The 25926-nt window shown below is 44.9% G+C and overlaps 1 protein-coding gene across 1 annotated transcript in view; it reads left to right on the forward strand.

Annotated features, from left to right (window-relative positions):
• The window catches only part of LOC129821971 (leucine-rich repeat-containing protein 75A-like), a 29068-nt gene extending 3349 nt beyond the window's left edge, over nt 1-25719 (forward strand). Inside the window, exons 2-4 of the mRNA XM_055879758.1 lie at nt 6832-6969; nt 12159-12271; nt 20751-25719. Coding sequence (XP_055735733.1) covers nt 6832-6969; nt 12159-12271; nt 20751-21597 — 1098 coding nt within the window. The 3' untranslated portion in view covers nt 21598-25719. The remainder of the gene's footprint in view (nt 1-6831; nt 6970-12158; nt 12272-20750) is intronic.
• The last annotated feature ends 207 nt before the right edge of the window (nt 25720-25926 follow it).

The following is a 25926-nucleotide window of genomic DNA, read 5'->3' on the forward strand; positions in this document are numbered from 1 at the left end:
AAATATAACTTTTTGGTAAAAACTCAACTCGGCGTGTTTGGAGGACAAAGAATGCTGAGTTGCATCCAAAGAACACCATACTTACTGTGAAGCATGGGGGTGGAAACATCATGCTTTGGGGCTGTGTTTCTGCAAAGGGACCAGGACAACTGATCTGTGTAAAGGAAAGAATGAATGGGGCCATGTATCGTGAGATTTTGAGTGAAAACCTCCTTCCATCAGCAAGGGCATTGAATATGAAACGTGGCTGGATCTTTCAGCATGACAATGATCCCAAACACACCGCCCGGGCAACGAAGGAGTGGCTTCGTAAGAAGCATTTCAAGGTCCTGAAGTGGCCTAGCCAGTCTCCAGATCTCAACCCCATAGAAAATTTTTGGAGGGAGTTGAAAGTCCGTGTTGCCGAGCAACAGCCCCAAAACATCACTGCTCTAGAGGAGATCTGCATGGAGGAATGGTCCAAAATACCAGCAACAGTGTGTGAAAACCTTGTGAAGACTTACAGAAAACGTTTGACCTCTGTCATTGCCAACAAAGGGTATATAACAAAGTATTGAGATAAACTTTTGTTATTGACCAAATACTTATTTTCCACCTTAATTTGCAAATAAATTCATAAAAAATCCTACAATGTGATTTTCTGGATTTTTTTCCCTCATTGTGTCTGTCATAGTTGAAGTGTACCTATGATGAAAATTACAGGCCTCTCTCATCTTTTTAAGTGGGAGAACTTGCACAATTCGTGGCTGACTAAATACTTTTTTGCCCCACTGTAGCTGTTGGTGTAAATGACTATCTACAGTATCTGCTCTTGTAGTAATACCATAACAAGCCGATGAGATGCATGCTGCAACTCTCCCATGTCCCTCCCGCCCTGCACCTCTTTTGCCCCTCTGTCAATGGTTTTTGTGAGGAGCATAACTCATCCTGGGTTGTGTCATGTTGCTGAAACAGATGCCCAGAGGCTCGGCTCGCCTTCGCTGCTGATGCAATTAGAGGAGTGGCACACTTTATGGCTCCTCTGTGATGCCATTCAGCCAGGCTCGATCGGCCTGTGGGAGGATGGAGAGAGAGGAGGAAAGTAGGGAGAGAGAGAGTAGAGGAAAGGAGGGAGGGAGAGAGTAGGAAAGGAGGGAGAGAGAATGAAATGAGGGAGTGGAGAAAATCGAATCAAATCAAAGTGTATTTGTTACGTGCGCTGAATACAACAGGTGTAGTGAAATGCTTACTTACAGGCTCTAACCAATAGTGCAAAAAAGGTATTTGGTGAACAATAGGTAAGTAAAGAAATAAAAACAACAGTAAAAAGACAGTAGCGTGGCAATATACAGACACCGGTTAGTTGGAATGATTGAGGTAGTATGTACATGTAGATATGGTTAAAGTGACTGTGCATATATGATGAACAGAGAGTAGCAGTAGCGGTAAAGAGGAGTTGGTGGGTGGCGGGACACAATGCAGATAGCCCGGTTGGCCAATGTGCGGGAGCACTGGTTGGTCGGGCCAATTGAGGTAGTATGTACATGAATGTATAGTTAAAGTGACTATGCATATGTAGCAGCAGCGTAAAAGAGGGTTTGGGGTTGGGCACAATGCAGATAGTCCGGGTAGCCATTTGATTACCTGTTCAGGTGTCTTATGGCTTGGGGGTAAAAACTATTGAGAAGCTTTTTGTCCTAGACTTGGCACTCCGGTACCGCTTGCCATGCGGTAGTAGAGAGAACAGTCTATGACTGGGATGGCTGGGGTCTTTGACAATTTTTAGGGCCTTCCTCTGACACCGCCTGGTGTAGAGGACCTGGATGGCAGGCAGCTTGGCCCCAGTGATGTACTGGGCTGTACGCACTACCCTCTGTAGTGCCTTGCGGTCAAGGGCCGAGCAATTGTCGTACCAGGCAGTGATGCAACCAGTCAGGATGCTCTCGATGTTGCAGCTGCAGAACCTTTTGAGGATCTCAGGACCCATACCAAATCTTTTTAGTTTTCTGAGGGGGAATAGGCTTTGTTGTGCCCTCTTCACGACCGTCTTGGTGTGTTTGGACCATGTGGGAAAGGAGGGGGAGGACAGGAAAGAGGGAGGGAGTGGAGGTAAGTAGGGAGAGTGGAGGAAAAGAGGGATAGAGAGAATTTGGTAGAAGAGCTTCTCCTACTTAGGTGCTTTTACCTCATAACATTTATCTCCAGACATAATTAAGAAAGAGAACTTCACTATGCATCCAACTTCGCGATGTGGTTAAGATCCACATGAAAGCTATATCCACCAGATAACAACCAGACCTATACACTTTAAATTGAATATCGGACAGGACTTCATCGATTGGCTCACTCCTTTTGTTGATATCACCCTCAAGGGTTATTGATTTTCATTACTTCAACACTAGGTATAATTTGATACGATCAAATTAGTCTCACATAGCCGTCATATTGACGCCTTCCCTGTAAACATTTCGAGCTTTGCCAAAATAGAAGCTTGGAAATAGAGGCTATATACCAATCAATCCATCCATGTGTTATCCTATCTCAGAAGATGGAGGTTCCAGGTTGAAGGCGCCAGCTGTGTAAATGTAAGGCTTTAGGGTTAACCTGTGGATCATAGTGGTGAGGTCAGACAATCCTCACCCATTAAGGATTTTTGGTGCACTCATTGATCGTTTCCCCCGCTTATAAATATCTCAGCATCTGGATTGACAAAAAGCTTTCTTTCAAAAAGCATGTTGATGAGTTAGAAATTAAAATAGGCTACTTCTTTAGGAACAGGTCTTTCATTAAGTAGCAAAAAACAAATGATTCAGTCGACATCACCATAGTCAATAACCAGAATGAATGTTATCTATATGATTATGGCGATATTGTCTATATGAATGCATCTGCCGCTCTATTGGATGCAGTTTATCATAGCGCATTGCGCTTTATTACAGGCGTTTGGTTCAGTACACATCATTTCATTATGTATCAGAATGTGTGCTCCTTGAAGTCTCGTAGATTGATGCATGGTGCTCTTCTTGTCTATAAAGCCTTCTTGCATAAATTTCCACCATACCTTACCTCATAACCTTAACCTCATAACGTTAACCTTCAGACGTATAAATTACCAGACCCGGACTCCCTTCCATCTCCACCGAGTCAATCTGCTTTGAGTTTTTTTGTTACGCCTTATGCGGAATGATCCCCAGAAATCCTTAAAGTTGGTGCAATTCAGACAGATGTTAGAGGGACAATGTGTTTGTTTCAATCTGAACAATGTGCTTGTTTCATATGATTGTGTTTTGCTTTTCGTGTTTGCTTTATATGTAATTGATGTGTATACAGATATGTATAGTGTAATTTATGTTTATTGATGTGTTCATGCAGGGCTCATCTGCGAAAGACACTGTGGTCTCAGCATGACTCCCTGCTTGAATTTCTTTTTTTAAATCCCTGCTGGTTGTTGTTCAGAGATCAGAGCCTGTTTACAAAGCGTCTTGTAGTAGGAGTGATGATTTAGGATCAGTTTTGTATTGTCGAAAAGACTGAATTAGATTATAAGGATGGGAGACCTGATCCTAGATAAGCACTCTTACTCTGAGACACTTTGTAAATATAGGTCCAGGCTGAGATGAAGCCATGGAGGGACACACAGTGTATTATCATGTCATTATCAATCTTCTAGCTCTAGCTCTGGCTCTGCACTCTTAGAGAAAAGTGTTCCAAAACGACTGTCTCCATAGGAGAACCCTTTCTAGTTCCAGGTAGGACAAAAAAAAACATTTTAGGTTCTAGATAGCCCCTTTTTTTCTAAGCGTGTGGCCCTCAGTTTCAAAACACACCCGCTACACTTACGTGATAATGCCCCTGAAGCCGATGTTTGGAGGATATATTGGCATGGGTGTTGGTAGGCCAGAGACGAAGTCAAGGTCTGGCAAACCGTGACAATATATCCTCCAAACACCGGCTTCGAGGGCATTATCACTTTTTTACAATGGGTTACCAACATATTCAAATAATGATTGACATATTTTAATAAAAAACATATTTTGATAAATATATTCATACTATTTCATCCTTCCACGAGATATAGTCCACACGCAAATCTAGGGTTGATACCCAAGCCGGATGGTCGTTTGTTCTATCGGTTCAGTTGCCAGAGACGTGACCCAGAACAAAAATACTTAATGACGGGATCTATAGACGCGACCCAGTCGTTCCTTCTAAATGCTCCATTGCCATACTGGCTGGCAACGTTATCCCTTGCTTGCTAGCTGGCCATCTACAGCTAACTTACTGTCATGTCAAAAAGTGCAGACAGAATAACAGCAAAGTATTTGCATTTGTTTAAGCTGTTTTCTAGTGATATTTATTTGGATACATCCAAAACAAGGATCTAATTAATGATGCGCGATTTACCTGGCATAGAAAATGTGCTCTCTCGTCAGGACACTGTTGCCAGAGGAGCTAGCCAACAACACAGCTAGCACAATCCCTTCAAACCTGAGGCTGGAAAGACTGCGAAGTAGCTGCGTTTCATTTAGTTTGACCTGTTTTCTATTGACATTCCTTTGTATATATCCATTAAAATGTATATTAAGTCAACTTAGATGACAGATAGTCATTTACAACAACAGCCGATTCATGCTTTCGACTGGCTGAGAAAAGCTGCCTGCCTGTCTCCTCACGACTCCCGACACGTGCATTACTACTGGACAGCAGGAGATCAAATTTGAATATTGAAACAATGTTGCAGATGTCGGAGAGACAGACAGCAAGGTTTATACAAATCTCTGCAGTTGAAAACCAAATGCTAATCTAAAAGAAATGGGAGATCATTTCTGGATGCTTTTTATAGTAGTGATCAAATTTTATTTTGGAATAGACACCCTGGAATACGGTTTTATCCAATCAGCATCCAGGATTAGACCCACCCGTTGTATAATATTGTATAATCACCATGCCCTCAGTCCACACAGCAACAGGTTAGTTAGAAACTAAACTGTTGATTCTGATGCTTTTACTGTTTGTCTTGCAAGTTAATTTGGGGGTAAAAGACCGGAAGAGATGTAGAGAGAGGATGAGAAAGAGATGTAGAGGGAGTGAGACTTATATAGGGAGAGAAGAGAGAGAGTGCCTGTTCTTCGAAAAAGATGGAGAGACTGAGAGAAGCATCTCAGTTCACTGGCAACCAGGTGCAACCCGTTGTTGCCCGGATACCATGGAATTTCCCATTAAATTGGAATTGATTAATGAAGGGGCAGCTCTGTTAACACTTAATGTACCGAAAAACTCTTAATTTCTATTTCTCCTCAGTCCGTTTGCAGGGTTTTTACAGGGAGTCCACTGCTTTGATGATGAATGTGGCTAATATTGATGTGGGAGGAATACTCGAATGAAAGACAATTTATTGTCCTCACTTCCCCCGCTAACCCTCCCTCTCAAGCCACCACCACCGCCACCACTTTACAGTTCCAATAATTTTGCGGCTTTAGTTGTCATAGCCGTTCATTTTTAATACCGGACAATTGACATAAAAAATGCATGGCCTTTTCTTTACTAGAGGGAATTGCTGCTCAAATGTCCTTTTTTTCTTTCCGTCCTTTTTCTCTCTCCACCTCAAAGTCTCATTCTGCCTTTGCCGTGTTGTTTTTACGTTGGCTAGAACCACAGACCCCCCCCCCCCCCCACCTCCACCCCTCACCCCTCTCCCCTCACCAATTCGTGGCCAATCTGTAACTGCAGGTACCTAAACCTGCTGTGCTGTGCCGAAGATAACACACAGAGATGGCAGATGCATTTTCATTTAGGGGTTATCTATTTGCATAGCTGCTTGATTTCTTATCGCTTCGCTCGGCGGGCACTGGGAGAATTGCCTCCCTCATGTCCTGTGACTCATCCAGCTGTCATGGATGCATACACACGCACACACACACACACACCCTCAAATAGCCGCATGCCACACAGTTCTAACGTTATTCATGATGTGGCCTCAATGCTAGGGTAAAAAGCAAAAAAAGACTCCATGTTGTGTATGTATTGAAACCGCTGTGATCCACCTGTTGATATTCCTGGAAGTCAAGCACATGTGTAGTAGCGACTTGAGTTGTCTAAACCTCTTCTGTAGTGGTTGGTCTCTCACAGAGAGGAGAACGCAGTTGAGGGGTGTCAGTGACCTGTATCAAGGCTCTGATTCTCATTTAGACACACAGCACAATGGGGAGCTGAGAGAGAGAGAACGTTTGCAGACCCAGTAGCTAACCTCAAAATAGCTGCAAAAACAATCCATAGTCTGCCAGGGATTGAGCTTCAGATAAAAACACTATTTCCCCACAGGTGTCTACGTTAGGGAGCGTAAGCAAATCCAAGGTCTTTGCATGAATTGACAAAGACTTCCCGCGCCTGAAGGAAAAGTCGTGTTCAATTTGACGGTCGGGCTGCTGACATGTGGAAAGAACACTCCCTTTCCTGGTGCTGAAGTCTACTATCTGTTAGTGTTTGAGTCAACGCTACTGGATCAGCAGGTTTCAGTGTTAAGTTTGCTTTAGCAGTGGGGCATTTGTGAGTGTTTGCATTTTTGCTCATCCCACCTCCGAGTGCAAGTCAATACGAATGTGTCCTAGTTTCCTGTATGTCAGTCAGTCACTGTCACATAAACTAACGTAACATTGATATATCAGGTCGGAGGTGAATTCTGTAGGGCCCAGAGGTTGTCTTGACAAGGTGGTATAACCCAGAAAACCCAGGGCCTAAGTTAAAGGCGAGTTATAGTTTTTCCTGGGCCGGTCACACGGTTGGTGAAAACCGCTGGCTCTAATCATGTAATCTTGTTCTACACCTCTCCTGTCTCTCTCTCTCTCTGTGTAGGACTTGGGGATGGAGTCCACGTCTCTGGATGACGTGCTGTACCGTTACGCCAGCTTCAGGAACCTGGTGGACCCCATCACCCACGACCTCGTCATCAGCCTGGCCAGATACATCCAGTGCCCCCCCAAGACAGGCCCGGTAGGACACCGAACACTCCCTGCACATATGAACATGTTAACACGCACTCATGTGCAAGTACACAAATGCACACACAGACACACACGCATACAGTATACCCTCACACTCGCAAGGACACACGCACACGCACACACACACACACACACACACACACACACACACACACACACACACACACACACACACACACACACACACACACACAAACAAAATACATGTACAGGTGGCTGATATTTGTGGTTGTTGGATGGGATGAGTTAAATGTAAAGTGCGTTGAGGCCTAGTAAAAAAAACGCATGTAAACGCAATTTGCTATTAATCCATTATAACGTGCTCCTCACAGATACGCTCCCCCATCACAACATTACCTCTCAGACGTATTTCATTCAGTGTGCTGGTGCAATGAGACCATCTCTTTTCCTCCTGTCTTTGGGCCGGAAATTAGGTTATAGATGTGCTCTGAGTGTGTTTGTGTATGTAATGCTGAGTGCACCTCTGTGTGTGTTTATCACATCCTTGTGTTTGTGTGTGTGTGTGTGTGTGTGTGAGAGAGAGAGAGAGAGAGAGCAACAGAGAGATACCATCCAAGCATCAATTTGAGCCAGGGGGTTGGAGGGAAGGACATTAATGACTATCAGAACTCTGGGTTGAGGTCATTCTCTCTACAGTACAGGGTATTGATGATCGGCTGGTGAGACGCTGTAGTTGAAATGGAAATGCACTCACATTAATGCCCATAGGGATGTGAGGAAGGTCATGCTCTCTCTCTCATCCACCAGTTCCTCAGCGAGTCTTCCACTCATTAACAACCCAAGTCAGCGAATTCATTAGATTGGCTTAAGACCCCTCACGGCATGAATAAAATCTCTGCATTTTTAGAAAAACATCATCATGCCCAGAAGGATTAAAATGACCTACTCTCATAAGGATTTCAATCTGTTTTAGTTGTATAGATGTATAATTAGATTGAGATAGTTATGATGGATAAAGAAGGATTAGACCTTTTGATTACACCCATGCCTAATCCTTTGCTTTTTCTAACAGGCGTGATTCTGTCTTGCTCACCGAGTGAGATGATGAAAAGAGTTAGCGGTGGGTAGATGGATGTGGCGACTAGGAAAGAGAGACAGAGATTCTCTAGTCATTATGGAAGGAGAGACACATGTCTTGCAGGGAGAAGGATAGCAAGAGATGGAGGGAGAGACGGAGGGAGGGAGAACAGGCAGGCAGGCAGACAGACAGCAGGGGGAACTACAGACAGACGGCAGGGGGAAAGACAGACAGACCAGCAGTGCCTTGTTCTCCTATATGAGTCACACTCTGAAAATACTGGCAGCCTTCCGAGCCTCAGTGCTGCTCTCAATGGAGCGAATCCAGCACAATATTACCACACACACACACACACACACACACACACACACACACACACACACACACACACACACACACACACACACACACACACACACACACACACACACACACACACACACACACACACACACACACACATTGTACTTGTTCACGTGACAATACAACTTTAAACGTAAAACTTATAGGAAACGTCTCTGAGAGACTGATTCAGCCCACATTCCTCCTGTTACTGCTCTGCTTGGCCACAATTTGAACCCGTACTTTAAAAAAAATAGCTTGGCAGATTGTGATCCCAGGTGTTTATTTTCGACTGCTCTTTTTCTTTCCCAGTCTGCTGCCATTTTCAGCCCTGTAACAATTTAGCGTATTTAATTAAATTCAAATAACTGTATTTTTCCTGTGAGGGAACTGCTTGTGCGGAGTGTTTCACACAGTTAGGCTTTGTGGTAACCCGAAAGGATGAGCGATGGAAGGATGTCATTGATAACACCATGACAACGCATAACACCATGGGTAAACTACTAGTTAACCTGCGTCACGAAGAGAGACTATTTTGTTTCTGGGTGCTGATGAGAGAAACAGATTTATGTGTTGATGTAGTGGAGAGGGAGAGAGAGAGGAAAAGCAAGCGAGCACAGAAGGCAGGGAAAAGGAGAGGGAGTAGATGAGAAGGAGGGCGGGAGAGAGAGTGTGTCTTAGTGTACACGGTAAAAATAGAAGGTCTCAAAACACCATGATTGTGTAGTGAAACCATGACATGTAGTGCCGGTAAGCTGACATCTGGTGTTTGGAGTGTGTTTTTTAATGTAAACCCAATATAAGTGTTTCCTTACACAAAAAGAGTTTTAAAACAGAAATGTAGTACTCTGAAATGCCCAAAGTGGCTCTTCAACCTGAATATTGGTGTTTTTAAAGAAGTGTTGTGAACACACTTTTTGGGGTTTCAGTGCGTGTAAAAGGCAGCATCAAAACACCAAGACGTTGTTTTTCATACAATCAATGTTTTACAAATTCAAATGGTTTATATCCTAAATATTGATTCATGTTAAGGGCCTATGGAGAATATTTTTTTAACCTTTATTATTTTATGATTTATTTTGACAGATTAGAATCAGGAGAGGCAGTACGATGTTACTTTTCATTTAAGTTTTACCCACTCAACCATACAGCCACATTGTAAGAAATTATTCTGGGGTGAATTGAATAAAATAAAAAAAATCTAAACCAACATATACTTAACAAAAAATGATTGCAAGTCATGCAGAGCCCTTGGACTAGCGTTAACGCAGCTGACTTAGACAGGTCACCCTTCTCCCTACTGGGGTTAAATTCCCTGGCACCATCCGATGCTCCCCGTCCAACCTGACAGAGCTTGAGAGGATCTGCAGAGAAGAATGGGAGAAACTCCCCAAGTACAAATGTGCCAAGCTTGTAGCGTCATACCCAAGAAGACTCAAGGCTGTAATTGCTGCCAATACTGCTTCAACAAAGTACTGAGTAAAGGGTCTGAATACTTATGTAATATTTCAGTTTTATGTTTTTAATTCATTTGCCAAAAATTCGAAAAAGCAGTTTTTGCTTTGTCATTATGGGGTATTGTGTGTACATTGTTGAGGGAAAAAAACAATTGAATCAATTTTAGAATAAGGCTGTAACGTAACAAAATGTGGAAAAAGTCAAGGGGTCTAAATACTTTCTGAATGAACTGTGTGTGTGTGTGTGTGTGTGTGTGTGTGTGTGTGTGTGTGTGTGTGTGTGTGTGTGTGTGTGTAGTGTATTCAGACTCTTTGAGCCCTTAGCTCTGCTCTACCCGTGACAACACACAGCCAGCCATATCACACTGACCGTACTGCACTTCCTTTCAGCTAGTTTTGATTGGGTCTTAGGAGAGGAGACAGCGGGGAGTCAGTAGCTATTGAATTCATTGTCCTTGTCATGTTTGTTGTAAAGGTCAGGAAGCCAAATAGAACAGAACTTGAGAGGGGTTTACAGTGCAGATTGCATCTCAAGGTGTGTGTGTGTGCGTGCATGCGTGTGATGTTTCCTTTTGATACAGTGCTGTACAGTTGATCAATAACTACACTATTGAAGGAAAACCAGAGCCCCATATATATGTAAATAGATGTCTCTGAGTAAAAGTATAGCTGCCTCTCCATACCCTACTACCAGAACAGTATCTTGCCACAGTACAGTGTAATCCTGTACACGTGTCTGTCTGGCTGTCTGAGACAGAGTCTGCTGGTTGTTGTAGACATATGTAGGCCTGTGGACACAGCATGGAGAGGAATCCCTCAGTAGCCCAGCATATGCTGCTAGTCTGCTGCCTGTACCAGAACAGTGGAGAGGGTACGCATCCCAAATGGCACCCTATTCCCTACATAGTGCACTACTTTTGACCAGAGCCCTATGCAGGGAATAGGTTGCCATTTGGGATGCAGAGAGTTAGCGCCAGTGCAGAGTATTGATAACCACTAACAGACTGGTCGATACCTCCCTGCCCACCTCCTGTTCCCCTACTCCCACAAACTACTGTTCAGACAGAGAGAGGCTTTTAATTCCATATTTTCCACACCATAAACAGGTTTATTCATACTTCGAACGGCTAATAACGGATTACTTTAAATATCTAATTTTTGGTGAAAATGTTTAATAATATTGTTACAGCTAGCATTGGTGTGACCACATCTGCTCAAAGGAAATTGCAGTTAAATAAGCATATTTCTTAAAGAAAAGAGCTATAAAATCCTATATGTTGCTGTATTATTGGCATCCACACACACTCATACAATCCACAAGATACGTATTTGGCAGTTCACATGCAGGTTTCATGTTATAGTAACCACGTCAGTAGGGCGCGCTGAATGAGTGGAGGAGAAAGTGGAGACATCAGTATCAATAACGTAATATGTCTTACCTCCAGAGGACACAGGCAGGGAGCTGGGAACAACACACACACACACACACACACACACACACACACACACACACACACACACACACACACACAGACACAGACACAGACACACACACACACACACACACAGAGATAGACACACACAGACACACACACTGGGAACAGCGCAGCAGAGCAGACCGTTGAACCGCTTACCAGTCTGAACCAGAGACCGTTAATTATCTCTCTCCCTGAATGACAAACCTAAGTGGCCTGATATAATGGCTTCTATTTCATTTCTAGTGATCTTACCACCAAGAGCACCAACTGGCCTTCTGGGGCCGATGATCGAGGTGTAGAATAGCAGATTAACCAATAGGGCGCCGATATGACGTCACAGACAATAATGTACTGTATTAATATCTTTCCAGACCCGTGCCACCCTTCACTTTTTTCTTCTGACGGCCATGGTAAGAGCATTCCGTGTTCTCCGTAAATGTCTTTTCTGAGCCGCTGTTTTATATGTCACTATATACAGTATGTTAGTGGATGTGTTTACTGGTGTTGTCGTTGTGAAAACCTGCCGTCAATACTTAGTGTTTCTGAAGATTGAAACAGGTGCATAGAGGACCACAGTGTAGCACCTTGGCTCACAATATGAATTTATTAGCCAATGTTAACCTACTCTGTCTGTTTTAATATGGAAGTGCATTCCCTCCCCAGCAAGGAGTGGGTGAGGGAGAGGAAGAGAGTGTTTAGTTCCTCAGGTCCTCTCCTGTCACCACAGACAAAGGAAGAAGTGTTTGTTTGCTGCCACTCATCTCCGCTGGTCCCCTGTCAGCCAATGTTAACCTACTCTCTCTCTCTCTCTCTCTCTCTCTCTTTCTCTCTCTCTCTCTCGCTCTCGCTCTCGCTCTCTCAGGGGGAGGATTCTCTGGGTGCCATGGAGAAGGTATGTCGCCAGTTGACCTATCACCTGAGCCCACACTCACAGTGGAGACGGCAGGGCATACTGAAGAGGAAGCCGCTGGCTTGGTGAGGGACACATTGTGTGTGTGGGGTCAATAGAACTAGAGAGAAAGTTTGGTCAAAGGCAGCATACACACACAGAAGAAGCTATGATCATTGTACGGAAGTTTCTCAAATGGAAGTGTCTCATTTCCTAATGTAATTCTGGATCAGTGGACTGACGCACTCTTTTGCCTACATGCAAAAACGGCAGACTTGCACGGGGCAGGCCTATTTTTCGTTAGTGAATGTGACTACTTTGTGCAAATAAAAGGCTTGACGTGGCATCTTGGGCCGAAGGATCAGACTGAATCATCGTTTCTCCTAGCATCCTCTCTGATTTCCCAGTTCCTCCCTCATTGGTCGATGCAGAGGAAGTCACGAAAATGCCACGTCATCTGGTGTGTGTGTCTGGCCTAGTCCAGTTTAACTCAACTAAAACAAGACATCCTATTTGTGTGTGCGTGCCTTTACTTTTGCGTGCATGTGTATCCGACTGTGTGTGACTGCGTGTGTTTCTGTATAAATGTAATCTAGAACAATTCTGTGTATCAATCAAATTCAGTCAAATGTATTTCTAAAGCCCTTTTTACATCAGCCGATGTCACAAAGTGCTGTACAGAAACCCAGCCTGTACACACAGACCTTATCTCATCTTTTCATAAATAATCTATTCCCAGCAGCCTTCACTCTGCCCCTAGCTCCAACTGCTCTACCCGGGACTACATTGATGAACGGGAGTAATATTTACTCAGCTAAGTGAGTCAGTGAATGGCAGCTCCTACAGATGGGTGTGTGTGCTGCACGCTCCCCACCAGTGAAGCAGATCCTCCAGCTCTCAGGGCTGTGCACTATACAGCACAGCTGCTGCACCGCATGCAACTGGTGAAGTAGTGTCTGTGTGGGTTTGTGAGTTGTTGCATGCATGCTGGCGTACTTCTGTGTGTGTGTGTGTGTGTGCGTGCGTGCGTGCGTGCGTGCGTGCGTGCGTGCGTGCGTGCGTGCGAGTTATGTTCCTGTGTAACATCTTCCAACGTGTGTTATGGTGTAACTGTTTCCATATAGCGTGTAATGGGTCCTTTGACCCTGGAGGTGGTTATTACAAGGAGCCCAGCGGTGATGTGTTTATATCCTCAGAGCTCTAGCTTGAGCCTGTTCCCGCAGGGCCACACGCACACACACACACAACACACAACACACACACACACACACACAACACACAACACACACACACACACACACACGGGAGCAAAGGGATTAACAGCCCACATGTTCCCCAGCTCTCTCTCTCTGTCTCCAGTCTCTCTTATCATTACAGCTCTGAGCTCTCCCATCACCTGCTATCGTTCCACAGTGTAATCACCATAGAAATAGGATTCCTAGAAGGGACAATACTACGCCTACGCGGTAGCCCACAGAGCAGGGTTCTAATCACATTAGCTCTGTACATGGCTCTGACCATAGAAATATAATTATATTTAAACGTCTCTGACAGTCCAGTGGGATTACCATATAATTAAAATGATGACTGTTCTGGTAATTATACTTCTATGGTAATCACACTGGACTTTGAGAGCCATGTACAGTGCTAATGTGATCAACACCCTGTTTCTGTGACCTAACCTCGTGGGCGTCCTCCCTCAGAACGGTGTCTGTGTGTCTGTCTTTCAGGAGAGATGCGTTCTGTTTGTCAGTGTTGCTGTTTGTCAGATCGAGTCTGATGTCGTTCATTATGGAATGGGTACACAGCTGTGCTGCGTAGACAACTAAGGCCAGTTCAGTGTCACCCATCAGTATGTCATTTGAAAAGGTTTTGAGAAGGTTATTGGGACATGGTTTGCTAGTAATGAATACTCCGTCTTGTCACGTAGTCTGAAGTAAGTGCCTGGGTTCTACTGTAGAGTAACACTGTGCATGTTAATGCCTGCCGGGTCCTCCTCGACTCCACCATTCCATCTGTAATTACAGAGGTAGCTAGAGGAAACCTCTTCAATATCTCCATCTTACTGACTAACACTCACAGACACGGAGTGCTCTGCATATAATCAGACCTTTTCTCAAATACTATTTAAAATCTGTCAAACACTTTAACTGTTGACTTTAGTCTGCTTAGAGTGACAGGGGGTGGGATTTTGGGACTATTGGGACTATTCCATTGGCTCTATTGTACAAGGCAAACTCAGAGCAAGCCTAGCTAAAGTATTTGAAATGATTGCAAATAGTATTTGAACCCGGGTCTGCATATAATGTGTTCTGTGGATCACTTTAGCTTTATCTCCGTGAATCTTGTCTCCGTGCCTCTGTCTCTGTGGTGGAGGAGTCGGAGCCCTTAATGCCTTTTGCCATGGGTTTCATTAGCCGCTAGCTAATTAGCATGGGGGACAGGAGCACTGGAGGAGAGGGCTCATCTCCTCCTCCTCCTCCTCTGCTGTCTCATCCACTCTGCCTCAGCTCTGGATTGGTCATGACCCCAGCACGCACCGCGCACACGCGAGGACACACACATGTGTGGATGGACACACACATATGGCCACATGCATGTATAGACATGAATACACACACGCAAGCACCGTACACATAAACACATACACACACACACGCGTGCACACACACACACACACACACACACACACACACACACACACACACACACACACACACACACACACACACACACACACACACAAACACACTGCTGCTTCCAGGGGAAACTGCTTGACTGAGTTGTGCCAGCCCCCAAACTCCATTTCCAGTTCAAGTGCGTCTTGGTTAAAAAAGTACTGGGACACCTAATGAGTGAACTTTCCCTAGTTAGATACTGAACCGCAAGCTTGATGAATGTTGAGGATGGTTTTGTAGTTGGGCAGTGGCTAACTCAGCCTTAAACACGGAATATAATTTGTCCTGGAATGCTTAGGTCCTGAGCTACAGGCAGTTAGATTTGGGTATGTAATTTTAGCCGAAAATTGAAAAAAGTGGTTCCTTAAGATTAAGTGGTTCTGTGAGGCTCAGTTGGTAGAGCATGGCACTTCCAGGGTTGTGTGTTTGATTCCCATAGGGGACCAGTATGCATAAGTACACAATGTATGCACTCACTACTGTAAGTCTCTCTGGATAAGAGCGTCTGCTAAATGACTATAATGTCCTTAAGAAAAGATGATAAAATAAAAAATACTAGCTGTTGTCTGATAACGTTCTTTAGAATTTAAAGGCTTTATGCAGTCTATGCATTGGAGTGAGGATCTACTGTACAGCCAACTAAATTAACAGCGCTGGTCCCTGCAGCAAGACTGTGTGAACTGACAGTGATGACCGCTGTAAGCCAAGAGAGAACAGATGCTTGGTGGCCACCAAGTAAACAACTGTCAAATTAGGACTAGCGCGTGTGTGTGTTTGCGCGTGTGTGTACGTCAAGCCTTCACAAAACAATGAGTGGCAGCTGTAATGATCTAAGAAGTAGAGTTGAATGTGGTGACAGAGATAATGAAGTGAATGGAGCAGTAATGAGAGCCAACCGTAGCTCTGCCCGTCTCCCATAGAGACAGATGACCAGGACAAGGTGACACACACACGCACGCACGCACGCACGCACGCACGCACACACACACACACACACACACACACACACACACAAAAACAGGGGAAAAGTGACATCTTTGCTGTCAATGGACTAGCTGACACCTAATACCACACTCATTATATTGCAATGGCACTGCTGTCACTCGGGTTGCGTTATGTCACTGAAGAATGGTGTCACCAGGTCACCAAGGGTCAGAGATTTGTATGAAGCTCACTTGACGGGGATTTTAGAGTGGGTCTGCAGAGTGGAGCACCATACCAGGGATCCTCAACTAGATTCAGCCCCGGGCCCATTTCTTTTCTTGAGCGGATGGATGGTTGAGGGACCGGAACATAATTACAAGTCATTTGTTTACTGCAAATTGACAGCAAGAAGCCCATATAACATTTGACTTAAACATCATCATTTCAAACCTTGCTTACATTTGTATACAATCACACATGCTGTATCTCTCTATTATGTTTGGGAATATTTTGGAACAGATGTCCAAAATTAAAATCACTTGAAACTAATTGGCTGGTGTTTTTACAGACGTTTATGTCTTCGATTTTTTTTTTTTGGGGGGGGGGGGGGGGGGTCAGAAAACGTTGGAGTGGGAGGGGGACAAATAAAATCACCTACGGGCCGCCGTTTTGCGAACACTGCACAATACTAATCAATAACCAGCCTGACACCAGGAGCTTTCAGTGTGTCTCCCAAGTCTCAGACGGCTTTCTTTCACTCTCGCTCCTCATCCGTTAGTCCGTGTTCACTGCCTTTCTCCCTTTCTCCCTCAATCTATTCTCTTCTCATTTGACCGGTATGCACAATGCGAGCGAAAAGACGGGGTCACATTATAATGGTTATGATATGCAAAAGAGGTTGCACCATTAATATTCATTCTCTCAATTTGTATGTGGCTTTGTCCCCCTCTTCTCTCTCTCTCTCTCTCTCTCCCTCTCTCTCTCTCTCGCTCTCTCTCTTTTTTTTTTATCTTCTCCCTTCTGACTTAAACTGCTTGGCACTATGTCCTTATTTATCTCATTTCCTCTTCAGACCAGCTAACATTGCCTAGAGGCTGTTGCTCGTCTGCTTCTCTCATTTGCATGTGTGCTCTTGTGCTATCAGTATCAGATCTATCTTTTACACACCTAAGACTCTGGATAGACTGGGAGCGTTATACCTATGCTTTCATATCTAATATGTCATCTGTGCTCACTGGATTGGCAAAGGAAAGATATGCTGTAGATGGGGGACATGATAGCAATGCTAAAGCAACCTTATATTCTGATATTTTCAATCATGTAAGGCACGGTCCCCAACCGTTCAGTAACCGATGTGTAAAATGATACATAGCTCTCGCTCTGGATGACGTTTGACTATACCGTACCCGTAACATTGTGAAAGATTGTTTTAACATTGAACTGATTTCAGAGACCATTCAGATATGACTGAGACTTCTACTGCCACACATACTTCACTTGAGAGAAGCAAGATTAGAAAGCGGGCAAGGCGGATGAATTTATTGACGAGATGAAATCTATTGTCTATCCTTGAGGGGAAACAGTGAAACAAGCTTCCTTTTCAGAGGATCTTCTTCCTTCCGGGCACTCAACAGTGTCTCATTGCACTGACTTGTGGCTGAATTCACAAATGGACTCGTGTGGAATATGGTGCAAGCTCCCGTCAGCCATTCTCGCGCCAATCCAAAGCTTTTAAATGCACGTAGAGGATTGAACAAGTGGACTCTTCTGGAGAAGGGTACGAGAATCGGAATGCATAAATAAAGTCAACTTGCTCTTCTTACCTCTTTCACGGTGAGCACATAGATGAGGAAAGAGAAGAGGGGAGAGTCTGCTCTCTCTCACCTCTCTCACAGGAAAGAGGAGGCGAGGAAATAATTGCTACTGTCACCCACTGTGTGCTCACCTGCTGTGTTGGTGATAATTGATGAGAGAGAATTGAATAGAATATAATAGAAGAAGAGAAGAAGAGATGAGAGGGAGGAATAGATAGAGTACAGGGATGGAAGGAAAATATATCAGGGACATCAGTGATTAGATGAGAGGAGAGGTGACTAGGAGGTGAGAAGGTTAAGGCCTCCATCAGAAAAGGGATGGCCAGGGCAAAGAACCTTGTTGAACCTCAAGTGTCCTTGTCTGTTTAGATATGTAATCATTTTGGATATCGTTCATTAAATACAGGGAAAACTGAAGCCATGTTCACTTCTAAATTCTTTAGAAGCTTTCACTTTGTCTCCAGTTTCATTGCAAGGAAACCGTTTAATACAACTGTTTTGATTTACTCTGTTATTATCATTAACACACTTGATATTTGTCTCACCCGCATCGATGGTACTGCATGATGATGACCTCACAGCCAAGTCACGGGTGTCCCCCTTAATGAGCCTCATCAAAGAGCCTCTGTTCCAACACAGCTAGCTTTCTGCATGCTAATCACAGCTAGCTTTCTGCATGCTAATCACAGCTAGCAGTTAGCATGCTAATCATAACACTCAGTAGAAGAGGACAACCTATAGTACTGTCGTTCTTTTGCACACCCCAAACATCCTTTTAACATAAAACTGCCTATCAAATGGGTGTAACTTAGCTTTAATGTATGTAGTTAGTCAATCTACTCTAGATCAGTCCCCGTGTTGTATGTAGTATCTATGCCCCTAAGGTCCTGACTCCTGCGTCTGAGAGGGACAGAACTCTGCTCAGCGTTTGTCTAGTCTAAAGCGTGGGATTCTGGTTGGAAGCCAATCTGAAAGTGTGGGATTGATGTCCTGTATGACGTTTCCTCTATTTTTGTTTAGGTTCTGCTCTGCTTTTTAGATTTGTTAGTTAAAACTATCAGGGGAGAAGTCACAGGGGGAATCCTGAGAGGGAGCCAGGCATTCATCATGAGGTCATAACCCAGGGACCATTGACTTCGACCCATAGACCAAGAATTACTAGAACAGATATTTAAGTCAACATTCCGTTTTGGGTGGGCCGTCAGCCATGTGACTGTACTATCAATTGTACACCGTCTGAAGGATTTTCCCGTTCTAGTAATTCCATTTGTTTGCTTTGACCCAATTCCCATAAAAAGTCATTAGCTAGAGAGAAGTTCTGAAACTTTTTTTAAAAAAGTAATTAATATTAATAACAAAACAAAATCTAGAATGATTTAGCAGCATATGTGGGACTGCACCATGTCTCAATGTTGGTGACGGATTAGAGCAGAGTGCATGACCCATATAATTATAATTATAATGGACATTCACGTTCAAGTCAACGTTCTGTGATAAGTCCACTTCGAGTAATTATATGCCTGGACCAACTAATAAATGAGTCTCTGCTTTGGCTCACATCCTGGCACTACACAGCTATTGGGAGGGAAATGTACTATTGTTACGGTACATTTTGGGGGGTTCTTGAGTAATAATTGGGGTCCGGACCTCATTGTGCCTCAAATGCATTGTATTGTTTCCATTTGTACCTGGAAGGCATTCAACTCTGATCTCACTTTTCCTTTTATTGGGATAAAATGCAGAGCAGGCCTTCATTCAGTGCAGTTCATTCACTGCCAAGCACTAGACTCCTGCTGTGCTTCTTTTCACCATGTGTTGTGAGTGCATGTCTAACATTTCTACTTTGGAACATTTGTTTGTCTTCTACCCCCTGAGGTCTGGATTATCCAGACACGCTTCTTTCTTTGTGTCTTTCCCCACTTTCTTCCTAGTTCTCATTTTATTCTGTGGTCATTGTTAGGTTTAGAGTGTTTCTTTACACATCCTACACACCAAACTACACAGATACTGTTCTGAGCAAACAACATTACCTCATTTCCAATCATCGTTTTACTGCTTGTTGTAAAGTAAGTAGCCTTGGGAAAACCAGAACAAGCTCATAGGAGTGGGAGCCTATGTCCTGTTTCTATAGCATGAGGCAGCTTGATGTACAAGTACACCCCCCTGGGAAGTGCGCTAGTCTATTGCAGGGCCTTACCCTCAATCTGTCTCCCTAATGCTGAGTGCCAAGCAAAAATGCATCAGGTTCCATTTTTACAGTCTTTGGTATGACTTGGCTGGACATCGAACTCCCAATCTCAGAGCGAACACTCTAACCGCAAGGCCGCTGAGTTGTTTACTGCGTTTTGACTGACAGCAAAAAGACCGTAGTGTATCTCCTCCGAAGTCATCCGAACTCACATCGCTGGAATCATTATGTTATTATGTGACTCATAGTGACCAAATTCAAAGACACTCCACATCTGGGTGTCACCCACAGTATTAAGACACAAGCTTATGCCAAAACGCTTGAACACTCTAGCTCTGCCAGGTAGATCCACTTGTTTGGTTCGATGAGGTCGGCAGAAAATCTCCCTGTTCACGCTCATCGCATTTGTTTGTGTGGATCATATAGACAGATTTGCAAACGGAAACGCAACACAGACTGGCAGACTGCTAATTATGTAGAAACTAAAACATCTCTCTCTCTCTGTCACTCTCCCCAACTCTCCTCCTCTAATTATCTCTCTGCAAACCTTTCCATGTAAGCGGGTGAACCCATTTCTCACCTCTCTGCCCCTCAGCACATGAAGTGTCAGGAAATGGTGACAACAACAGTATTACAGATAGTAATGTAATTGGTCTACCTACCTGTCGCTACGCCTGGGGCTCCTGCTGTCTGTCATCGCTGTCCTTGTCTCATCACAGGCTCTTATAATGGTGTAGTTGTGTAATACCCTTCCTGTCGGGGGGATGTGGCTCTCATTGAAAGCTCAATGCGTCACCCTTATAGTTTTATTGACTATATGATATATGGACCTTTGCCGTGTTTCGTGCTAGGGAAAAATACAATTTGCATACATATTTTGGATTGGAGATAACTGGTTTGGAGATAACTGCACGCATCCTGACATGTAACTGATTACGTCTCCTTCTCCCCCCCCCTCCAGTCTCAAGGTCATGTTGTCGACCCCTCCCCCTAACGGGGCGCTGGACCTTTCGGGCATCCCCCTGACGGTGCGTGACATGGAGCGCCTTTGTGCCTACCTGCAGCGCCACGCGCCCATCATCTGCAGCCTGGAGCTGGGCTTCACCGAGCTCACCGACGACGCCTTCCTCCTCCTCCTGCCCACGCTGGCCGCCCTGCCCCGCCTGGAGACCCTGGCCCTCAACGGCAACCGGCTGACCCGTGCTGTCCTCAAGGAGCTGACGGACAGCCTGAAGGACCCGGCCAGCTTCCCCAGTGTCACGTGGATCGACCTGGGCAACAACGTGGACATCTTCTCCCTGCCCCAGCCCTTCCTGGTGAGTCTGAGGAAGCGCTGCCCCAAGCAGGGCAACCTGCCCACCATCCTGGAGTTTGGTGAGAGCCAGGCCAGCGAGCCTGAGGGGAGGGTGGGGGATGATGACGATGACAGGGATGACACCAACAGGACAGTGAGCATGGATGAACTGAGGTCGGAGGTGGAGGGGGAGATGGACGGAGAGACGGAGATTGAGGAGATGATGGAAGAGTTGCTGGACTTTGACCTGGAGGTGCAGGGGAAGGAGAACGAGATCGAGGACAGCATGTGGACAATGGAGGAGCAGAGGAGGGAGGGAAAGAGGAGGGAGGAGACACGGGGACAGGGAATTGGGAAGATGGTGGAGAGGGCGGAGCTAGAGGAGGAAGACACACAGAGTGAGTCCTCCCACTTGTCGTGCTCCAGCCAATCGCAGCATTCCTCGGGAGTGGTTGAGCTGATGAAGGAGGATGAAGGAGAGGAGGGGACTGATCACTTAAACCACCTAACCTGAGCAAGAACCCCGATCCACTCTGCTTGTAACTTCCCCTCCCACGTTTTGTCTAGAAGGAGAGGAGAGCAGTACCAGCAAACAGTGAACGTTGCTATAACGTTAGATAGCGTCATTGGAATGCATAGGTAACCGGAACTTGTTTTCTGTGTTGGACATCTGGGGGAGGGACTCTGTCATCTCAACCTGCTGGAATGGATCCGGAAAAACCAACTGATCTGGGTGGACTGTTCGTCCACGGATGTACAGTTTAGGGAGATGACAATCCAGGTTGAAAGAGGAGGACGTTTGTGATAACTCTTATTGTTGTTTCATTATGAATTAGGATTATAATCCTCTGTAGTAAAGAGTAAAAGATTTATTATATATCAAATGTAGAAAAAAATTTACATTTTCTAATGTACATGTGGGTATGTCATATCTGGCACGTATGAGATGTTTCATTCAGGTTTTACTCCCTGCTCATCCTGTCCTATAGATGGATGAATGCCTATGTGCCTGTCACTTGTTCCCCTCTTTGTGGAGGGACTGTGTATGTCAGACAGACAGACAGACAGACAGACAGACAGACAGACAGACAGACAGACAGACGGACGGGTAGACGGGTAGACAGACAGACAGACGGGTAGACAGACAGACAGACGGGTAGACAGACAGACAGACGGGTAGACAGACAGACAGACGGGTAGACAGACAGACAGACGGGTAGACAGACAGACAGACGGGTAGACGGGTAGACAGACGGGTAGACGGGTAGACAGACGGGTAGACGGGTAGGTAGACAGACAGACAGACAGACAGACGGGTAGGTAGACAGACAGACAGACAGACAGACGGGTAGGTAGACAGACAGACAGACAGACAGACGGGTAGGTAGACAGACAGACAGACAGACGGGTAGGTAGACAGACAGACAGACGGGTAGGTAAACAGACAGACAGACGGGTAGGTAGACAGACAGACAGACGGGTAGGTAGACAGACAGACAGACGGGTAGTTAGACAGACAGACAGACGGGTAGGTAGACAGACAGACAGACGGGTAGGTAGACAGACAGACAGACGGGTAGGTAGACAGACAGACAGACGGGTAGGTAGACAGACAGACAGACGGGTAGGTAGACAGACAGACGGGTAGGTAGACGGGTAGGTAGAAAGACAGACGGGTAGGTAGAAAGACAGAAGAAGAGCGGTAGACGCGGACTGCTTTGGTGTGTGAACCAGATTGCATCTTTCTCTCTGATACTACAGCATGTCTGTCTGTGTATCTCTCTGACCAGCGATCTCTTCACCAATCCTACCTACCCATTCTTTTTGTTAATGCATATGCATGCTCCAGTGTGTCGATTTCTGATGTGATCTGAGAATACCTTCAAACAAGTGCTATTGGCGGAAAGAATTGACGAAACCAAAAAAATAATAGTTGTAAGGTTGAATATGAAAGGAAAAGATGCTGACTATAAGGCTCGTGATTGTAAAGCATCTGAGGGGGGTCTGTTGCTGCGAGGAAAAGCAGTGTTTAGGCTAAGGAAAATGGCTTAAACGCTATGGTGACAGGAGATATGGTGACAGGAGATATGGTGACCGGAGGTACGGTGACCGGAGGTACGGTGACCGGAGGTACGGTGACCGGAGGTACGGTGACCGGAGCTACGGTGACAGGAGCTACGGTGACAGGAGCTACGGTGACAGGAGACATGGTGACAGGAGACATGGTGACAGGAGATATTGTGACAGGAGCTACGGTAACAGGAGATATGGTGACAGCAGCTATTGTAGCAGGAGATATGGTGACAGGAGCTACTGTAACAGGAGATATGGTGACAGGAGCTACTGTAACAGGAGATATGGTGACAAGAGCTACTGTAACAGGAGATATGGTGACAAGAGCTACTGTAACAGGAGATATGGTGACAGGAGCTACTGTAACAGGAGATATGGTGACAGGAGATACGGTGACAGGAGATACAGTGACAGGAGATATGGTGACAGGAGATATGGTGACAGGAGATATGGTGACAGGAGATATGATGACAGGAGATATGGTGACAGGAGATATGGTGACAGGAGATATGGTGACAGGAGATATGGTGACAGGAGATACGGTGACAGGAGATACGGTGACAGGAGATACGGTGACAGGAGATACGGTGACAGGAGATACGGTGACAGGAGATACGGTGACAGGAGATACGGTGACAGGAGATACGGTGACAGGAGATACGGTGACAGGAGATACGGTGACAGGAGATACGGTGACAGGAGATATGGTGACAGGAGATATGATGACAGGAGATATGGTGACAGGAGATATGGTGACAGGAGATATGGTGACAGGAGATATGGTGACAGGAGATACGGTGACAGGAGATACGGTGACAGGAGATACGGTGACAGGAGATACGGTGACAGGAGATACGGTGACAGGAGATACGGTGACAGGAGATACGGTGACAGGAGATACGGTGACAGGAGATACGGTGACAGGAGATACGATGACAGGAGATACGGTGACAGGAGATACGGTGACAGGAGATACGGTGACAGGAGATACGGTGACAGGAGATATGGTGACAGGAGATACGGTGACAGGAGATACGGTGACAGGAGATACGGTGACAGGAGATACGGTGACAGGAGATATGGTGACCGTTGTAGTGAATAGAATAATTCAATCAAGATATTATGTAGTTCAAAGCAAAGTGCTGAATAACAACCCATCTTTAGTAGCCTCGCTTTTTCCCTTTATCCCTGCCAGTCATGTAGAGTGAACGTATCACTTATCACCATCGTATCAAAACGTTTAATAGTATTTTGTTGTGTGGTTACAACAATGCCATCTTACAGGGACTGTCTCTGGGCTACGGCTATAGAACATTCCCTCATTCTCAGTAACTATGTAGCTCTCGCACAGCGTATGTTTTCCCATTTGTAACAACGGTCTAATCAAACGCTTTAAGAATTAGGATTATGCGCTTCATCTTCTTTGTTAATTGTGTATATGAGGTACTTTATGCCTTTAAGGGCAGTGACATGGGGTTGTGTGTCAGCTGAGGGGATTGCAATAGGGTCCAGATGTTCAACGTCAGTTCTCAGAAGTGTAATTCCTCAACACTATTATCATCCCCACCCAAAAAAAGATAGACGTTTGTCCGGATAATGTGGCTGTTATACTGTATTCAAATGAGAAGACCGTGGATATACTGTATCTTAACAGACCAATTAGAATCGCCATTTCCAGGGTCTCATGTCCAGAACTCGATCCACCATTGCACACTGTTGCCTCGCAAGCACTTCCTGAAGCGTGTATTCTGTTCTCAGGTCTACTCCTATCTGAGACATGTCTTGTTCATTCAAGTCTTTCTTCGTCCGGAGACGGTCCAGTTGAACACAGTGTTGTGTGTATGTGGGTCTATAGGAGATGTAATAGACGAGTACACTGTCTGTATTTGAACGGTGTCCCACTGTGTGTCTCTGATGGATTTCTCTGTGAGAGTGCTTTGTCGGTCTGGGTGCAGTCTCTTGTGTCTCGATGGTTGGTTTTGGGAGGAAAGACTCTACTGGAGGATGTTTCGCTGGAACTCAGTCCATATCTGTCATACTGAGAAGATGTGACAATGCAGTTTGTTTCTATGTATACTTGAATGTTTGGGCGTCTCTGGCACCTCTCTCGTCACTGCCCACAGCACTGCAATTTCCCCTCCCAAACCAGTGGATGATTATTAGTGGATTATTAAAACAAAATAAGCTAAATGTGCCTGAGTTAATGGAGCAAACTAAATGGTTAAAAAATAGAAATAAACAAATGGTGTGTACTGGAATTTCTAGATGAATGTGTACTTGAATTTCGCTATTATGATATCGAGTATATCGTGTCTTCATAAGGATCATCCACAGTTCAAGGATTCTCTCTCTCTCTCGCTCTCTCTCTCTCTGAAAGGGAAAAGGGTTGTACGATTCTAAAAGCATGTCTGTATGCAACTTTGAGTTCTTTGCTCTCTCTCTCTCTCTCTCTCTCTCAAACACACACAAAGTTCTGTGTGTTGCCATGAAATGAACATCAAGTGACTTGCTGTCTGGCCAATGCCATGAAATAAAAACAATAAATACTGTATTCTGGAAAACATACCTGCTCCTTCTTTTCTGCATGTTTTCTTTATTATAATATCAGTCTTTCCCCTCTTCTTGGTCTCATTGTATTGTAACCGATTATGAAGAAAATGCCTGAGCAGTGAGCTGCAGTAAATAATCCCTAATTCTCTGCCTGAAAATATTTAGGAATGTTGCCCTGAACTTCAGCTCCAAATTTCCCCCGAAGCACTTTTACCAGAAT

This window comes from Salvelinus fontinalis, chromosome 24 (assembly GCF_029448725.1).
Source record: "Salvelinus fontinalis isolate EN_2023a chromosome 24, ASM2944872v1, whole genome shotgun sequence".
NCBI lineage: Eukaryota > Metazoa > Chordata > Actinopteri > Salmoniformes > Salmonidae > Salvelinus > Salvelinus fontinalis.